At 32.3% G+C, this 19,213-nt stretch overlaps 2 protein-coding genes across 2 annotated transcripts; one reads left to right on the top strand and one right to left on the bottom strand.

Annotated features, from left to right (window-relative positions):
• Positions 1-1,184: 1,184 nt before the first annotated feature.
• LOC124355359 lies at positions 1,185-5,471 on the bottom strand. Its single transcript, XM_046806472.1, has 2 exons — positions 4,270-5,471; positions 1,185-1,528 (listed from the first exon to the last, which is right to left on the bottom strand). The coding sequence occupies exons 1-2, from the start codon at positions 5,177-5,179 to the stop codon at positions 1,350-1,352; spliced, it is 1,089 nt and encodes a 362-aa protein (XP_046662428.1). The 5' UTR covers positions 5,180-5,471; the 3' UTR covers positions 1,185-1,349.
• Positions 5,472-6,070: 599 nt separating this feature from the next.
• LOC124355360 (ATPase ASNA1 homolog) lies at positions 6,071-17,467 on the top strand. The gene is made up of 7 exons (XM_046806473.1): positions 6,071-6,302; positions 9,281-9,428; positions 10,521-10,672; positions 11,347-11,497; positions 13,286-13,393; positions 14,192-14,389; positions 17,162-17,467. Exons 1-7 carry the CDS (start codon positions 6,160-6,162, stop codon positions 17,288-17,290), a joined length of 1,029 nt encoding a protein of 342 aa, XP_046662429.1. The 5' UTR covers positions 6,071-6,159; the 3' UTR covers positions 17,291-17,467.
• The last annotated feature ends 1,746 nt before the right edge of the window (positions 17,468-19,213 follow it).

Below are 19,213 nucleotides of genomic sequence, written 5' to 3' on the forward strand. Positions count from 1 at the left end.
ACACTACTGGAAAGGTGCCTTCATGGGCATACTCAAAATCCTAATGAAAGCGTCAACCACGTCATTTGAAAATCCTAATGAAAGCGTCAACCACGTCATTTGGTCAAGACTCCCTAAAACCGGGTTTGTGGGTTTGAAAACTCTTCACTTTGGGGTTTATGATGCTGTTGCTACCTTCAACTCTGGACAGATAACCAAGTGTCAAGTGCTTGCAAAGTGTGGAATCAGTGTGGGGAAAAATACAGTAGCAGCAATGAAACTAGCCGATAAGTGTAAGGCTATTTGATTCGCTTCGAGCAGCATCTGAAATTAGTAAACAAGCAAGACAGAAGAAAAGATTGAGCAAAAGAAAGCTGGAAGACAAAGAAGAAGACCCAGATGACCCAAGTTATGGAGCTGGTCTGTTTTAAAACAATAAAGGTATGATTACATGTGTTTTTAAAAGTAGGCCTACTTTGATTTGCGATTCTCGAAAACACCATTTTTGAAACTTGGTGCACACTTTTCTCAGAAAGTACTACAGCTACATAGATGAAATTTCTACCACATGTTATATGCATATTGAACTACACTTTAAAGCAGGGATTTATTTTTTTCATTTTTATTTTTCAAGTTATAATTTTTTTTTCAAAGAAAAAAATTATCACAAAAAAAGGCACTTTCGAAAAAAATCATAACTTGAAAAATAAAAAAGATAAATCCCTGCTTTAAAGTGTAGTTCAATATGCATATAACATGTGGTATAAATCTCATGTATGTAGCTTTAGTACTTTCTGAGAAAAGTGTGCACCAAATATGCAAATTTAACATGCGCAGCATAGGACCTACCCGGTCCCCTTAATGTAGCAGATAAGAGGCCACTTTACAGCAGGTGTGTTATGGTGGGTTACAACAATTTTTGAAACCTTTAGTGTGGAAAAATTGCCTATTGCATCAAGAATAAAAAGCACACCAAAGAAACTAGAATAAGAATCTTCTGGTCGCGCTTAGAAGCAGTGTTTTAAGGAGTATCTAGTTGGTCTAGCAGTAACCTAAATCAAAACCAGTACCTGCAAAATAATACAGGAAATCAAATTACATACCCTCTTCTTTATTCTTGCACTAATTATTCTGGGGAAGATACAGCTGTTTATTTGAAGACACAATAACTCAATCAAATTCAAGGAAATATAAAGAAACTCATATCTTTTTATAACAATACTGTAATGAAATAAAATGAAACATAACAAATAACTAAAAAGTAAGTCAAGTAGTTCTATTTATCACAGTAATAGTAATAAAATATATTTACACCAAAAACACAGTTCTACAGTTAGTTGTAATATAAATAAGTTACCACATATTTCTCACTAAAACTTATATTTTAGATTTTGTGGCTTTTTAATGTTCAACTTTGACGTAACAGAATCTTTCCTCTTGAGTAACAAATTTATATATTTTCTTTGTTGGTCTTCTGATAGCTGGAAATCCGGTTTGGTTGACAAATACTTCACCACCTCAGAACATCGCTCTATGTTTTGATGGATATCTGAAAAATAAATTAAATGACAATCTATGCATGTAGAAATTTGGCAAAACATGAATTAAAAGGAATCTTTACAAAGCTAATTTTATAAATGTATTCCAAGGTATATACCCTAATTTTATACGTCTGAACGTAATCATTTCATAAAGAATACACATCAATATTTGCAATGTGCTTGGCAAAACAAATAAGCAAATGATTTTGTTAAGACTTATTTTGTTTAATAAAATTCTTGCACCGGCCAGTAGCCAATAAGCATAGGTAGAATAAGTTTTAAAAAAATTTGTTATAATAACCAAAGTCATAGTTAATATGCAGAAATAAGAAATTGTAAAACCTTTTATGAAAAGTAAAAACTAAAAATATCCTTTACTAAAACAACAAATTGATAAAAAAATTCACACATTTTTTCGCAAAGCTTAATAAAAACAGTACTTTACATATTCTTTTAAGGGATGTCCTACTTCCATGCCCTTAAATCTTCCATGAGCCCAGCCAGTTCATGTTTCAGTAGTTCTACAAACAACCGATCAGGACCTCCTGGGAAAATCCACCACTTTTGTCCTGACAAACAAAGATGGCATAGTGCTCCCTTGCTATTTTAGGAGAGTCAAAGAAAAGATTTTCAGCAGTTTCCTCCTGCTCGTCACACATTCGACAGAGCAGATCCTACAAGAATGCAGACTCTGATTTTAGTATTACTTGAAATTATATACACAATTAAATAACATTAAATACAAACAGTATAACATTTTTTTCATCTCCAACTGGTATGTAATGCAGCATACATGGTGATTCATTGATAGATCCTCAGGAATTTTTATATGTTAACTGGTACTTTAAACTACTGTAGTTTCCATGTTAAAATCCTTGATGTTATCTTAAGTTTATATTGTAAAGATGGATTTAGCGTGCTACCAGTGGAGCTGCTAAATCAATATTTTTCTGGTAATTCTGATTATTATTAAAACAACTTTAATTTGGTTTATGCTTTTAAGGGTAATTATCATATTAACCGCCGGGGCGGAAAAATACGAGTTTTGCGTTCTTAACTTATTGGAATCGTCCTATATAAAAAAAAGTATAAGGTTTGATGGGGTGGAAATGAGAAATAACGAAGTTCTAGAAAATAAAAAATAAAATAACTTTCCAGTAATATCTCCATGTTCTACATCCACGTCTAGCGTCACGTGACCTTTTGTGGCCAATGATTGAACCTCGTGATGACGTCATCGGTTGCGCCGCCATCTTTGCAAACGTAAATGAGAAATTACAGAAATGAGCAGAATTTTGATCAAAATTAATAATGTTTTTCTTAATTTCGAGAAAAAAATTAATTACGAGTGCCTCCGGCCATCAGCGCGGGCTTCGGCAGCACCTTCGGTGCTGCCCCGCGCTGATGTCAATAAAAGAAAAACATCCCTCGAGATAGTACCTATCAGTAAAATATAAAATTCTAGAGGGGCTGATCAATAATATAAATTGAAATGTAATGCAAAGGCAATTATGTAAAGTTTAAAAACTAAATGAATCATGAAAAACTCAAATATATAGATGGATATTAACAGAGAACACTTACCATTAGTGTGTTGGCGGATATAGCTAAACAGCAGCAACAAAAAAGTGGTCTATCACAACGAAACGACACAGTCTCTCCGGTTTAAAAACACCACTCGACCGCACGACGAACAAATACACTCATTTTTAAAAATGCCCTGTTCTATTAAAAAAGAGATAATTTCGTTTCGGTTAAAACGTAAGCTCTTTACGTGCCCTACGAAACACTCCGACACACACAATTCACTAGGGTTGGTTGAACTAGTGGATGGTTGATTCATCATTGTAAACTCACTCACTCAATCCGACCTACTGAACACGATATCTTGTGTAGAACTGACCTATGCCCCGGACAACTCAGATAACAGGTATGCTATCAGGCTGCTATCAGTCTTGGCCGCAGATAATATTCAAGTAAACAGATTATCCAGACACAGCACACAAACTGAACATTAAAACATTAGAAACTTTACCACTTATCAATATACCCCCTAAAATCATGTTATTTGTCATTTGCACCCCCTAGTACTATATATATTTTTTGTTCAGGAGGGTGAGCAGAATACGTTGGTAACGTCAAATTCGTGATTTGCCGCCCCGGCGTTTAATCTTACTGGTACCCTTTTAAGTTAGTTTTCTAATACCTCAATGTAAGAAAAAAAAAAAAAATTAGACTGCAAACATGAATTTGTTCCACAGAAGCTTCAAACCACCAGAACCTACCTGAGGGCCAATCAGACTATCCAATTTTTCCTAATTTAGATGTTGTTATTGGAAGTAAACTAAATGAACTCACATAACCCATTAGTGCTTCCCAAGAACTGACTGGCCTGCCAAGGAACCGACATAAATGACCTATTCAGGGCAGGGAGACTGAGTAAGCTATAGCAGAAAACAATAAAGTTGAAACAGATTGATCCTGGTATAGATCTGACAGCTAATTTAGGTTAGGTCAGTTTGAACCATTATTGGTTGATATGGAATCAATTCATGTTTGCAACATCTATTTTTGTTATAATCTCTTAACTTATTGCATTATAGAGTTTATATTAAAGTACACTAAAGCTGATTTGACAACGATCATCCAAGAGTAACTTAATAGTGAATACATTATTTAAGTAATAGCTCAATATTACATAAATACCATGTCAAAAACTTATACTTTTAGCTTAGCCTAATATACTTACAGTAGTAATCAAAGAGAAATTGGAGCAATGTGCCCTCAAATCTTTTCAGTTCATATTTCAAGGTTAATTCAATCAATCTGTAGAAATCATCAATTTTATGATCTTGTAATAGTTCTTTACCCATAGCTGGAATCATCCACTTTATCACTTGAACTAAATTTGGGTGTTTTTCCAATATTTGTTCAGCTAATTGATGATCCGAAAACCATGTGCTCTCGAACAATGACTTCCAGAGGTATCCCAATATAATTTGATCCTTCTGCTCTAAAGAAAATTGCTCAACTGTTTTGATAGTTTTTCTAAGTCTTCCATCACTGTGCTGACTAGATAAGAGAGGAAATAAACATACAAGCTTTAATTTAACTTTGTCTCTAACTTTTACATTATTGTACGCTGAAAAGAATAATAGCAATGAATCTTCAACTTTACCTCTAATAAACAGTGCTTCTGCCAAGTAATGTTTATACTCAGATTGTAACTGAAAATGTTCAAAATTGTGCCTTTTTATAAAAACTTGCACTGCTTCAACACCAGTTGTATTGCCGTTTTTGGCAAAGTAAATTAGCAGGAAATTCAATTTTTTGTTTGGTACACTAATTTCTCCTTTTAAATAGTTTTCTATACCTGTAACTAAGTCCTGGATACTATTATTGTTGGAAGCATCAAATAAGAATTTGTTACCAATGTTTGGTTGTATTGAAGATCTCTGAGGAAATAAAACATTAAATGATTTGTTCTCAAAATACTTGAAAAGGCTTATTTCTCGTTTCCTGCCTTCCTCAAAAATTAAATTATCCACGAAAGTATCAGTTGAACTATGAAAGGGTGAAATGGATCGTAATTGAGTTACTCCTGCTACACTTAATAATCTAGTAAGCTTATACTGCACACGAGCAAATTTCAATTCCATAACTCTAAACCGCTGTAATAATTAAATTGACACTATATATCTGCCTGGCACACTTTTACTCATCATGCAAGATGACATTAGCCTACACTCAAAACTAAATTGTTTTAACAATAGGCATATTGAACATCATTTTAGGAAATCTATAACTGTCTATTACAGGCACTGTCAGGGAAGAACAAATCTTAGTAATTTGAAAAATTAAACGAAATGTCACTCCACTTAATCTAGGGTCTTGATGATGACATCTATCTATAACCTTTTCGGTTTGTAATTTGTATCTTTATTCTTTCACAACCACGCAGCGTTGCCAACAGTAAGCCGCTATATTACCCAAAACTTTTTTTCTCCAAAATTACCCAACCCGTTTTCTTTAATTATACACCTTTATACAAATATAAATAAAAATTAAATTAGTTAGATTGGAGTGAGACTGTGAGAAAGGAATAGTGTATGTAAAATTATATTCTGAGTTACGCCTTGTACAATACGCTCACACGTTTAATTCAATATTAATCTTGAATTGTTGTTGGTTACCACTAATCAGTTAAAATATTATTATAAGGTAAAGAGAAGCAACGAATGGTATATACAGCAGGTACGATTCATACCTGGTGGTGAAACACACTGAAGTCCCTTGAGCATAAACACGTACGATCTTAATCTGTTACTGTACAATTAGTGTATTGGTTTCTCATAGTAGTCTTCAAAATTTGGCCAGTGGTTGAACTTGTTAGCAGAGCTTTATGAAAAGGTTAATTTTAGGTTGTTCTAAACAAACTATCGTAAAACAGATAAAAACAATGCATACAATATATTTTTGATATATATATATTTGATTATTACTCTTTGGATTTGTTCTATCAGCTACGACGATCTAGATTTGAGAGCGGAGCGACCAAACCAGACTTGACAAAATAGATAAAATGGAAATTAAAACTTGATGATATCAATCGAGGAGAATCAGCAATCAGGTAATAAACATGGCGGCAACGTGTGTTAGTGGTGATGACTTCGAAATGGATACAGAATCTTTAGAACCATCATTGCAAAATGTAATTGATCAAACTTCCTTGAAATGGATATTTGTTGGTGGAAAAGGTGGTGTTGGAAAAACGACATGCAGGTTCGTAATAATCAGTAGATTACTACTAGGCAACTGTGTATGTATAACCTCATTTTTTGTTAGCAAACGTAAAGAATGTAATAACATTTAATTTTCCTAGAATATGTTAAAAAATAATCAAAAGAAAAGTACAGGTTCAATGAAATAAATTCTATAGGTAGCACTGTAAGCCGCAGTAGCACAAAGCCTACTTCGAACCTCAATCAATGCTCAACTACCGCTAGACTAATAACTAATAAGCGGCCGGACTGGACTACACTCGTTGTTCGATTGTTAATATCGATCTATTCGATATATATTCTAAATTCGATATTATATATTAATTGTATGAAACAAGAAGTTTACAACCAGAATAATACATTACAAAATAAATCTAACCATGGCCATCCCTACACATCAGAAATATGTTACAATATTTATAGATTGCACCAGTTGTATACACATTTTCATATTCTAAACAAAATTTGTTCTATAAGTAACTTCTTTTAAATAAAAGAGATAACTTAGTTAATTTTTGAAAACTAAACAAAATAACTCTTAAATATGACTTACTTTGTTTTACTGCTACATCTGGTTTCCAGATTGTTTTGTTGCTACATTTTATTTATTATTTAAATGCCATTTTTCCTGTCACCTGTCATAATTTTATCGTTTGATTAATGGTTATGGTTTCTGTATTATTTTTGACATTACGTAAATGTTTAAACTATTTCTATTAATTTGAAACATGTGACTTTTAGTATTTTAGATACGTTGATATCGATTGATAGTTCTGTTATTCGACATGTAAAGTATTGATGATTGTAAAAAGCAATATAAAAACTGGGTCCGCTTATTGTACTCTGCCTAAAGTATAACCCAAACTACTATACTAAGGCTATAAGCTGTGTTTTAAAAGAACATTGTACTATAATTTATTCAGATATTTTTGTAGGCCTATTTTGTATTATACATGGCTGCTGTATAATAAGTGGCCACCAACATAGTCGAATCATGATTATCGATTATAAATATCCATACTATCGAGTACAACATTTAACCTATAGATATTCATAAATAATCATTGCCAGCTGTTTGTAGTGTGATTGTAGTAAGAAGGTTAAAACGAGAATTATAGGTGGAAATTAAATAGTGTTTCACTGCAAGAAAAGTCAGAACATACACAATGTATAAAAAAACGCACTTGAGAAGACTTTTTGAGCATTCTACATTTTGTATATGAATATATTGAAAATCGTGAACTATTTTAGTTGGAATCAAACAAACTATGACTTTAACCCTCTAAGTGGCAAGCGATGTCTGAGACGTTCTATTTACACCGATAATTATTTTTACGCCTAGTTTGCACAGTTCGTTCACCACTAAATTTCAAATACATTTCATATAGTATCATCAACATCACGATGAAATAATCAACGGTACTAACTGAAATAATCCTAAGTTTTCTCCCACGGTCTGTGGCAAAACTAGCTGAGTAGGCCTACGTGGCTGTTTCGTTTCTCTTGGCTTGTACATATAGCTATATATTTTCTTTATTATTATAACATTGTCTATCTTTTTGGTTTGTAATAAATTTGGCATTGTTTTTACGATCTTGTGTTAGTTTGTTTATTCACTGTTTCCTGGTACCAAATTTCATTTTCAAGTTTGATCACAAACAAAAAACTAAAAATAATAATTTACTGTAATAAACTGATCTGGTAGATCTGTAGAAAAACTCTTTCTCTTCAAAATAAAATATAGTATGCAAAGATTCTACAGCATTTAGGTTGTTTTTTACCAGTTTCAACAAAACAACTTTTTTTGCTATTTTGCGAAAAAAATTTATTTTTTATTTTTTCATTTATTTTTTTATAATTTTCAAACTTTTTCCTTTGGTATTTGTAGGTAATTATTGTTTCTACCTTTGGTATATAATGGAATTTCTGTAACTATGTTTTTATTATTTTTTACAAAGTGTCAAAGTTACAATTTTAGTTCGGTCAATCAACATTTTTTGGTTTTTCACATGATAAGTCCAATTCAGGTTTCAAGAAATCATTTTATTTTGTCATAATAATATGAAAATTCAACTCTTTCTGAAGAATTCAGTATGCAACATGACTAGGTTAGAGTAAAAAATATATTTTTGGTGAATTTCTAAAAAATACTCTGCAAAGTGGCCAAAAAGAGCTTGCCACTGTGGAAGTTTAGCATTGCCACTTCTAAGGTTAATAATTTTAGTTTTGATAGCATCCTGTACCAGCAGAAATACCATTTCAGGCTAAAGTAATCATAAGTACTATGCTGCTCAAACATAGTTTAATTAAAGTTGTATTATTTTATATAATCTAAAATGCATATATTTCTTTGAAAATTATATGTTCTGTATCCAATATTTGCTAATAGTATACACACACACACACACACACACATACGTATTATAAATATAAAAAGTTAAAGATAGCATTAACAAGCGCTAACATGATCTGAGCTTGATTTTGTGTACTATCTCGAGGGGTGTTTTTCTTGTTTTGTCAGCAGTGCTGGTCACGCCAAAGCCCCCATTGATAGCCAGGGGCATTTCTGATCGGTATTTTCCTGACTTCTGATCACGTCCCAGATCATCCAACTCCTCCGACGTGCGGGGTTCGGTGGTGCCTTCGGCAACACCCTGCACTGCTGGCAAAAAAGGAAATACATCCCTCGAAATAGTACCCAAATTCAAGCTCAAATCATTTAGGCACTTGTAAAGGTTATGTTTAACTTTGGTACTACTAGTAACATATTTACGATAATCTAATCTAAACCTACATGAAATGGCTTGGGCTGTTACTGGCTACCGAGTGACCCAAAACCAAAAAATCTTTATAAGAACAAATCATTGAATTACTGAAACAACAGCTAACAAAACATAGTAAGGATTTACCTGTTTGATATTAGTGCTCTAAAATTCATTATGACTGTTATCAAATTATAGCAATCTGTTGTATTTTCAGCTGCAGCCTGGCAGTTCAACTCTCCAAGGTGAGGGAGAGTGTACTCATCATATCCACCGATCCAGCACACAACATCTCTGATGCATTTGACCAAAAGTTTTCTAAGATCCCCACCAAAGTAAAAGGATTCAACAATTTATCTGCAATGGTTAGCTCTTATATGATAAAAGTTCATTCTAGTATTTTATATCAACCATTCATATACTGTAAAAATATCACATTATCTCTGTAACGCTCTGTTAAAAAATATTAATATTTAAAATTGTCAAAGTTATTTTTATATTTGTTTTGATGTCATTATTAATAAAAAACACATGTTATATTGAATATATTAATTTGTTTTATTCTTATCATTTAATAGACTTATATAAGCGTAGTAATTAAAATTGAAACAAAAATTCAGCTGTTTTATCATGTAATTACAATTACACACAATTATTGTTATAAAAAAAAACTGGTAAAAACTAGTTAACAGTATAAAATTTAAATTCTAGAGGATGAGAATACAAAAAGGATTCAAACGTGTAAAAGGCAAAGTAAAAATTGATTCGTAGTATGATAAATGTCAAATCAGTATTTTTTTTATTTAATTATAAACACACAAAGTTACAGTTATTATAGTAAGTATAATAGTAATGTTGTTCTCGCTAAACAATTTGATTTATTATTATTAATACAAGCTAATACTTTGACATAGTTGTGTATTAAAATAAAAATACTAATCAATATAACTTTATAAACTATATAATACAACGAATGAAGTCACATTCCAAAAGTAGATAACCTGCACAACAGTCAATAATAGCAGAGCATCAGTAGTTAACGAACTAAGCGCATGCAAAGTAACTGATTGAGCAACTAGTATTTCCGCATAGAGTTAAAGTTGTACTATTGAGAATGTGTATGGATTAAAAATAAAACAAAAGCTTGAGTTATGACTGCCATAAGCAGATGTTATGTTGTCAGACTGTACATTGTATTACGCTAAAACACCAAAGAAGCACTGTTTGTAGAACTAATTTTATTATGATGCAATGTTCGGTGGTATCACAATATATATTGTTTAGAACATTCGAGTTAGATTTAATCAGAGAGAATTGAGCTTACAGCGTACGTAGGAATTACATTACATTTTCTGAGTAGTTAGTAGTCATAGTTCTAGAAAACTGGTAAAAGTTAGAGAAACTGATAATAATATTATAAATGTATATTTAAATGTTAATGTATGTATGGCTTGTAGGAAATAGACCCGAATGTTGGTTTCAATGAACTACCTGAGGAGTATTTTGATGGGGAGAATGATGCGATGAGACTGAGCAAAGGAGTGATGCAGGAGATCATCGGAGCGTTCCCTGGCATTGATGAGGCTATGAGTTATGCTGAAGTTATGAAGTAAGTTTCTATAGGTGTAGTGTTCCCGTTAGCATGGTTTATCAATAAGTAATAGTACAGTATGAAGGAGTGATGCAGGAGATCATCGGAGCGTTCCCTGGTGTTATCAGTTAATAATAGTATAGTATGAAGGAGTGATGCAGGAGATCATCGGAGCGTTCCCTGGCGTTATCAATAAATAATAGTATAGTATGAAAGGAGTGATGCAGGAGATCATCGGAGCGTTCCCTGGCGTTATCAATAAATAATAGTATAGTATGAAAGGAGTGATGCAGGAGATCATCGGAGCGTTCCCTGGCGTTATCAATAAATAATAGTATAGTGTGAAGGAGTGATGCAGGAGATCATCGGAGCGTTCCCTGGCGTTAACAATAAATAATAGTACAGTAGGAAGGAGTGATGCAGGAGATCATCGGAGCATTATCTGGTTTTGAGTAAGGAGGAATTCTGTCATTTACTACATAAAAACATATATTCTTGTTAATATTGCTATCATAAATTTTAACTCTTATACTAAATGGATGAATATTTATTTTGAATTAGTTCAAGCAGTTTGAGTATCGTCATACTTTGTACTAAAGTTCTCTGAATTAACACAAGAGTGACTAAGAACTCATTTCAGTGCTGTATTATGTGTCGCAGGCCATTTTGTGATCTATAACGTGTTCTGACAGGTTAGTGAAAGGTATGAACTTCTCTGTGGTGGTGTTCGATACGGCGCCCACAGGTCACACGCTGCGTCTGCTGTCATTCCCACAGGTTGTGGAGAAGGGACTTGGCAAACTGCTACGGCTCAAAATGAAGATCAGCCCTTTCATCTCACAAGTAGGCCTAAATTTCATGAAGATAGAATTTTAAATTTAATATTGGCAGTCCATCTGATCAAATCCGGTATAGACTGTTTAACACATTGACTGTGGCAGATACCTTTTACCATCATTTGTCTGATGTGTCCCACTACACAAGTCCTTTTACTATAATTATGCAATTTGAAGTATTTCATCAATATTAGTAATTTGCTGGAAGACCTTTACAAAATTTTAATTAATTTTATTTGCTAGGACCACAGTGTTTAAAACATTGTTTTAATTTCAGTATTTGACAAAGTAGCATCTATTCTGGCAAGATCCTGCCAAACAGTTTTAAATATTTCCTAAGATCAATAATTAAATTTTCATCTGATATTTTAAATATTTTTATTTTTATTAATTTTAATTTTTATGTATGTTTTGATGTGTAGGCTTTTTGCTCTGTTATTGTAAAGTGATTATACGTATGGTTTACTCTTTTTGATTCATAACTTTTAAGTTTTAATGAGATGATTTTTTTATTATTTAGGGGGAAATGTAGGCTATAACATAATATTTATTTTAATTATAAAACTCGTTAAAATCTTGTAATAAAATAATTTGTGAAGTGCCTGATGATGGAATCTTTGATTCAGAAAGGCTTTGCACAAAATAAAAATTATATTGGAAAATGTTGTATTCGTTTATACTAGTGATAGTAAAATAAACCTTTTTTCCAATGCTCCAAGATTCTACATAAAAGAACCTTTTAATAAAAGTATAAAAGATCTCTTTATTGACACAATTTATAGTTATATAAGTAGTAAAAGTTGTATGGCTAGAAAAATTACAACTTATAACATGTTATGTTAATTTCTGAGTGTAGAAAAGAAAAAGAAATTTAGAATGGTCCGTAAAATAAGGAGAAAGTATACTGGTTTTCCAAAAGTCATGTACTTTCAACAAAAATATTTATGAAATTTATTATATTAAATTACATACATCAAATTGGAGACGAAACATTGATCACTGGAAAATAGTCTCATAGTCAATATTAAGTCAAATATCGGTTTACTGTAACCAATCAAATTGCCTATATGATACAGCTGTTTAGTTGTTATTCAATATCTTGATTAAATCTGTAATCGTTAATAACAATGAGTTGGTAGTTTTACTCTCCATACTTTCTAATTTCGCTTTACTGAATTTCTAAATAAATTATATAATAATAATTACAATAAATTATAGAAATCTAAGTATTTGCATTGTATGAACGTAAAGTATTACTTAAAGACGTTGTACTTATTTGCTATAGTGGTTATATTTTGTTTTGTTAACTAGCGTGTTTAAAGTTAATCTTTATTTAATAATTATTAATGTGAGCCATTTTAGTTTTGTTCATGTAGTATTCTTTTAGAAAGAAAAACATTTATGGAATCGGTTCAATTTACTTTGTAAAAATAAGAAAAAAAAAAAAAAATAGTTAGCCGGATATAAAAAAAAAATAGAATATTGATTGGCATTATTTTCAAAGTTTCTGAATAATTTTTGATTTGATGTGTACAATAACAAATAACCCTGCATACTGCATTCCCACAATATATTTATAAGCAGTTACTTCAAATTAAAAAAGTATGATTGCAGTAAATAGTCTAAAATCTACAATCCTGTCTGTATAAGTTAACAGCTGATACCATTAAGTTTGGTATTAAATTTATCATGCTGAAAAAAGTGCCCTGATTTGTGAAAACATAATACAGTGACCAATGTAGTATGTACATTGGGTGTTTGATAGTACATTGATAAAATGTGTTTTTTTTTTCAGATTAGTTCACTTCTCGGAATCACAGATTTCAATGCAGATTCCTTCTCAAACAAGATGGAAGACATGTTAGCTATCATTAGACAAGTCAATGAACAGTTTAGAAACCCGGTAAGTAAAATTGTTGGTTTCGAGTGATTCATTTGCATGTTTATTTTCTAAAGTCGTAATAGAAAATGAAGTTATTTTTTAAAAGATATAATTGTAACTAATTAACACGTTCATGAAGATGTGTACCCCATCAGGAAAATGTGATCTTTCACAACTGCCGTTGTGTACCCAATTGGATACACACCGGGCTTTTGTAAAGTGCGTTGTGCGCCCGATGGGTTATACATTGCTATGAATTTAATTACTGTGTTTTTATTGTTTGCCTGTCTTGGTGGTTTGTTAAAAAAATATGATCCCGCCATTAAATAAATACCTTAGACAATCGAGTACCCAGTCGAGCGCATGATTACTTAATTTTTAAGTTTAATAATTTTTTATTAAAAGAAGTTTAAAAGTTTTTTTTTTTAGTTAAAAGTCCGGAAATAAGGCGTCATCATAAACATGTTAAGAAAGTATATGTCAACATTTTTCTTTGAATTATTTTAATACCTAAGATTAACATTTTGGCAACTGAGCAGCACAATGTCTAATGTTGGCACACTCAACGGTCATGCTCCATGTTAAATATGATGCTTACGTTTTACGCAATGGATTCATATTCCAGACATTGAAATAGTTAAAGATTTTGTTGTTTTTGGCTGATATTGGTTGTATTGGATTTTCATACTTCTAATATTAAAAAACTAACAAGCCAACTTTGGCCATTAAATACTAAATAGTTGTTTGATCTCAGAATAATCATTAAGATACTGAACTTTTCTTACAAGAATCTTAAGTAAGAGGTTTGTTGGTTTGCAGGAACAGACGACGTTCGTGTGCGTTTGTATTGCAGAATTCTTGTCACTCTACGAGACAGAGAGGTTAGTCCAGGAGCTGACGAAGTGTGGCATTGACACGCACAACATCATCGTCAACCAGCTGCTGTTCCCTGCGGCCGGAACGGTTTGCCGCATGTGTGCGGCCCGTTGCAAGGTGCAAGAGAAGTACCTGGACCAGGTAAACACCTTGGTGCCAATTCAACTTACACTAGGATAACTTGTATAAGTAGACTTCTGCAAATGTCCGTATTATAGACCCCGACGCCCGTATTATACGGACATCATAGAAATAGAGTCAACTCCCGACGTCTGTATAGTGTGGACGTGCATTTTTTATTATTCACGTCCATTATTATTCGTAGTGAAATACAGCTGTCTGCTCACACTACGATGTGAATATTCCACTTTGCTTTATGTTTTTAGGTTAAAACAGTATAAAGTACAGGAGTTACATTTTAGTTTGTTATTTATTTCATTTGAAAATGATTAAAAGGAATCATTCAGTTTCCTATAAGCAAAAATACACCAATTATTAACCTTTCCAGCATTATTGACGCGAATCCGCGGAGGGCCACTACCAGCTCAAAACGTCATTGCCGTGGATCCGCGTTTTTGCATTCTTTATTTTCTTACTGCTATGTTAGTTGAATATTTTGCTGCTAGATGGTTCTAGTAGTCATGCGACATACAGACGGGTTGCCCTGCCTCGAATTCTGTTACAATGGGAGTGGCAGTTGCTTCTAATTGGCCAAACACTGTCTAGCGGGCGTGGCCCCTTTCACAAAGTCATTGACGGGAGCTCCCGTCAAGGCATCTAGCCAGTTAGTTAGTGGGATTCGTCCGGTACACGCATATGTATTTTGGTTATCGCTAATTTTCTGTTGTGTCCTATTCTTTTTAAAGTAAATTATTCGTATTATATACAGCAGTTTCCAGTATTTATTTAGTGTTTTTTACCATTATTCGTGTGAATGGCGAATCCAGACGATTCGGAATTTGAAGATTCGGTAATTTTGAGCAATTACTTGGTATACTTGGTAGCAACAACTTTTTCATATTTTACTACGGTCATAAGGATGTTATCATAAAGCAAGAAACATAATTCAAGACCCGCAAGGCTGTCCTACAGGTTGCCGAGTGATAAGAAGGTTCAAAGTCCACGCGATAACAGTGGCTTGTGGGAGACGGGCGGAATGCCAGTTGTGACAGCCCGCCACCAAATAAACACTCTTTGTCTACTTTTGTATTTTTCTAATTTTATTGGTTTGTAATATAGTATATGTTTATCTATAAAACTGTGTTTCATTCCCATACTTACTGAATAAATAAAAAAATATTGGTAACAACCACACTGCTATTCTACGATATTCTCAAAAGTTAAAAATTAACCTAGGAAATCCAAAAAGGGCTAAACAAATTTTATTCACCGTTAAATAACTCTATTTTGACATACAGAAACGAAAAAAAATTTAACTTTACACATTGGAAATTTAAAAAAATTGTAACTTTATCAAAGATCAGGTCTAATTTTTCATGACGCTTAAAGGGTTAACTTAGTTGCAATGGGCGTGGATGTGGGCAATGAAGACAATTTGAGTGAAGCTATCTTGACATTTCTCAAAACATTTTCTACTGATATTAATTTAAAACGTTTTTAGTTTTTTAATATATGATATAAACGGTTTTAATAATTTTATCAGAAATAACTTTGGTTTAATGTAAAGTATTACGAATTACAAAACGCATGTTACATTCACTTGCCCAGAAATGGAAAAAAAAAAACATGTCCTTACAAATATTGATATTACTCATCTTGTAAATACAGTAGGCCAAAAAATTTTGTTTCCTTAAATTAAGAATTAAATTTAATATAAAATAAATAGATATTTGTAATGTCAAATATTTTTGAGCTATATAGTTTTCATCAACAAACTTGAAATTTTATAATTTTTATTTATATAATATATATATATATATATATATATATACTGTATATATTGTGAAAAAATAATTTTCAAGACATTACATATTTAATTTTTGTTAAGGACCATAACATGAGTTTCAAAATATTTTTAGCATTTCGTGATATTTTTGGCGTATATTTTTGTTTTAAATGTTTCCAAGTTGTTGCCATAAATGTTATATATTATTTTATTTCAAGAATAAAGATAAGAATGGAGATAAAACCGTAATTTCCCAGGTAAAAATTAAAAAGTTAAATACAGTAGAGCTCCGTACTCTGTTGGAAGTAGTTCTATAAACGTCTTTTGTTTAAGTGTTAGTGTACTGACCCCCATCTCCCTAAGAGCCTTAAAAATAAAAATAATATATTTGCATAATAGCAATCCTACAATTCGTCATAGCAAAAACTGATGTGTCACTTAAATCTGGGCAACCTTATGGATGTCCAGGAGCGGCACATCACTAACCGCTGTCGAGATTCTGGGGTGCAAGGGTAATTCGATAGGTCTAGTCTACTGCGGGAGATGACTGTTAAAGTTGGGGGTTCATTCCCTAACTATCAGAGGTTTTTGCTAGCCTCAACAAGGGTGTGCCACCCCCTGCCTGCTTTGACTGTAGAGGCTGGTTCAGAGCTGGCCTCCCCTTCTTCCGGGGAACATGACTTTGAGATTAGTGCCCTAATTCTTCCTCATGAATCTCAATAGGAAGCAGCCCCTACCCCCTAATCTTACACATCCTGAATATCCTGTCACTCCGGAAGCAGCGCTAAGGTTCTTACAGGATTAAGTGCAATTAATCCTGTAGGCTTCTTGTCCTAAGAGAACAAAAAATCCAACTTGTTTAAAATACAGCACTTAAAAAAACCCATGTCCTAGTTACATTACTGGCAGTAGGATAGATAAAGAGTATTATTTTTTTCTGTAATATTATACACACCACATGCCATGTGTACATTATCATAAAGCAATGTTCTTGTTTATTGGTGTAGATCTCGGATCTCTACGAGGACTTCCACGTAACCAAGCTTCCTCTTCTGGACCACGAGGTCAGAGGAGCTGCTCAGGTCATGGACTTCTCTCAACACCTCGTCCGTCCATTCACTCCATCCTCACAATGATACTGTATACAGGCACTACAAAATTTACTATTACATTGTGAAATATTTATTGTTTACAAAAACTTGAAGATGTAATTTATTTATTTTATGTGTTCCTGGCATGGGATTTGGGGTAGAAAATGATTGTAAAATAAGCTTGTTATCTATTTGTAAATAAATATGTTTATACTGGACAAATTTCTGACCTTTATTTCAACTACCTCCTAATGGATTAGTTATTCAACGAATAGTGTTCATTCATCTATTTCCCCACTATTGTTTTGTGGTAAGAAAATTTTGGGAGTGGGAATGTGATGCAATATGTCCAGAACAATATTAAAACCCATTACAATAAAAAACCAAGTATAAAAATTTGTATGTGGATTTTGATAGTCTTAAAAAAAAAAAAAAACATTTAAATGTGTTGTATAACTTAGCCTGAACATTAAATTAAGGTGAATTATACAGAATTACTTTTGAAAATTATTGACAGATCCAATAATTCCTTATTCAACATTACGTGTTATTTAATGTTACTAAAATGCATAAAACGTTAGCGCAATAATGTTTGATTTTTGTTGTTGTTGTCTGTACCAGAACCCTAAAGACTGTAACTGTAGTTAAAGAATTTACGCTACTGGAATGGTTTTGTCCTGGTTCGAAACAATGATATTAACCTTTTGATCTCAGTCAAGCAACTGATATTCTCGCTTAGCTCAAGAGGAACTACAGGTCCTCACAGCTCGCTGAGCCATGGCTGGTGGCTGGCTCCTGCATTCTGCAAGTGTATTATGCAGGATACTGTTTTGAAGAGTCTTAACAATTTTTACCAATTGGATGAATAAATATACTTTTCTTAGAAGATGTGCATTACTTTCATAATGCAACCTGTATAGAGGCAGTTAATGTTTACTGTGTAATAAATTACCTTTGTTAAATATATAAAAGACAATATATATATTTTTATGTATGATTTTGATACCATTTATGAAATAAAATTTTAACACATTATATGCAATCATTAACATCTTATTTATTTCATTTGTATGAGTCTGTAAACTACTTTACACTCCTCTCACACTTACAGTAATATGTTTACACGAAACATCACTATTGTGATTATTAGATAAGAACTACCTTGCCACATATTTGTATTTTTTTTGTGGAATACAGATATATGTTACCACACCACAACTATGTGGCATACTTGCAGTCCTGTTGCGTGTCTGTTTGTGGGGCTTCATTGTGTAGAACTTGGCTGTTACAAATTCAATGTAATAGCAGATTCAGATTCTTTCAATGTTTCCTTTACTTTGCTCATTTTTTTCTAATTTCACATTATGGAAATGTATTGCAAAGTATATAAATAAATTCTGTTGATGCTCTATGGAGTCTTCCCAATGTACAAAAGTGAAATGCAATCTACAGCTAAATAGTAATTTTACTAATCAATGTTTCGTGGTTTATTTCTTGATTTCTGTAAATTGAAATTTTACTTTTGGTTAAAACTGCTGTGGTATATTTAATTTAAATACAAAGTTTAATATAAATGACTGTAAAATAAATAGTATTTTTACAAAAATCTATTTTTTCATGTATTGATAATTGGTTTTCCAATACATTATTTGTACTACATTTCCATAAGTGTAGGAAAATATAAGAGCGTCTTTCGGATGATTTAAATTTGTTATTAGTTTGTTTTCTAACGTACAAGCAAAATTTCAAGTCTTACCTTAAAATGTGTAGACGATTTTGAGATTATTGTACAAACATTTACGTATGCTGCCAATAGGTTGAATACACAAAAATACAAAGATTACATTATTGTTTGAAAGAGATATGCGATGCAATTACAACAGTATTGTATTTACAGAGTAACAGTTCCAAGTATTGTACTGAGTGACTTGTAAACACAATCTAAAAATACTCACGGGGTCTCATAGC

This window comes from Homalodisca vitripennis, chromosome 2 (genome assembly GCF_021130785.1).
Source record: "Homalodisca vitripennis isolate AUS2020 chromosome 2, UT_GWSS_2.1, whole genome shotgun sequence".
Taxonomy (NCBI): domain Eukaryota; kingdom Metazoa; phylum Arthropoda; class Insecta; order Hemiptera; family Cicadellidae; genus Homalodisca; species Homalodisca vitripennis.

Bases quoted from the DNA above. Each gene is read 5' to 3' on its own strand.
- LOC124355359 (XM_046806472.1), bottom strand. From the start codon at position 5,179: ATGGAATTGAAATTTGCTCGTGTGCAGTATAAGCTTACTAGATTATTA. The intron at 1,529-4,269 runs GTAAGTATATTA...TTTATTTTTCAG, and splicing joins ATTTCTCTTTGATTACTACT to ATATCCATCAAAACATAGAG.
- LOC124355360 (XM_046806473.1), top strand. From the start codon at position 6,160: ATGGCGGCAACGTGTGTTAGTGGTGATGACTTCGAAATGGATACAGAA. The intron at 6,303-9,280 runs GTTCGTAATAAT...TTGTATTTTCAG, and splicing joins GTTGGAAAAACGACATGCAG to CTGCAGCCTGGCAGTTCAAC. The intron at 11,498-13,285 runs GTAGGCCTAAAT...TTTTTTTTTCAG, and splicing joins TCAGCCCTTTCATCTCACAA to ATTAGTTCACTTCTCGGAAT.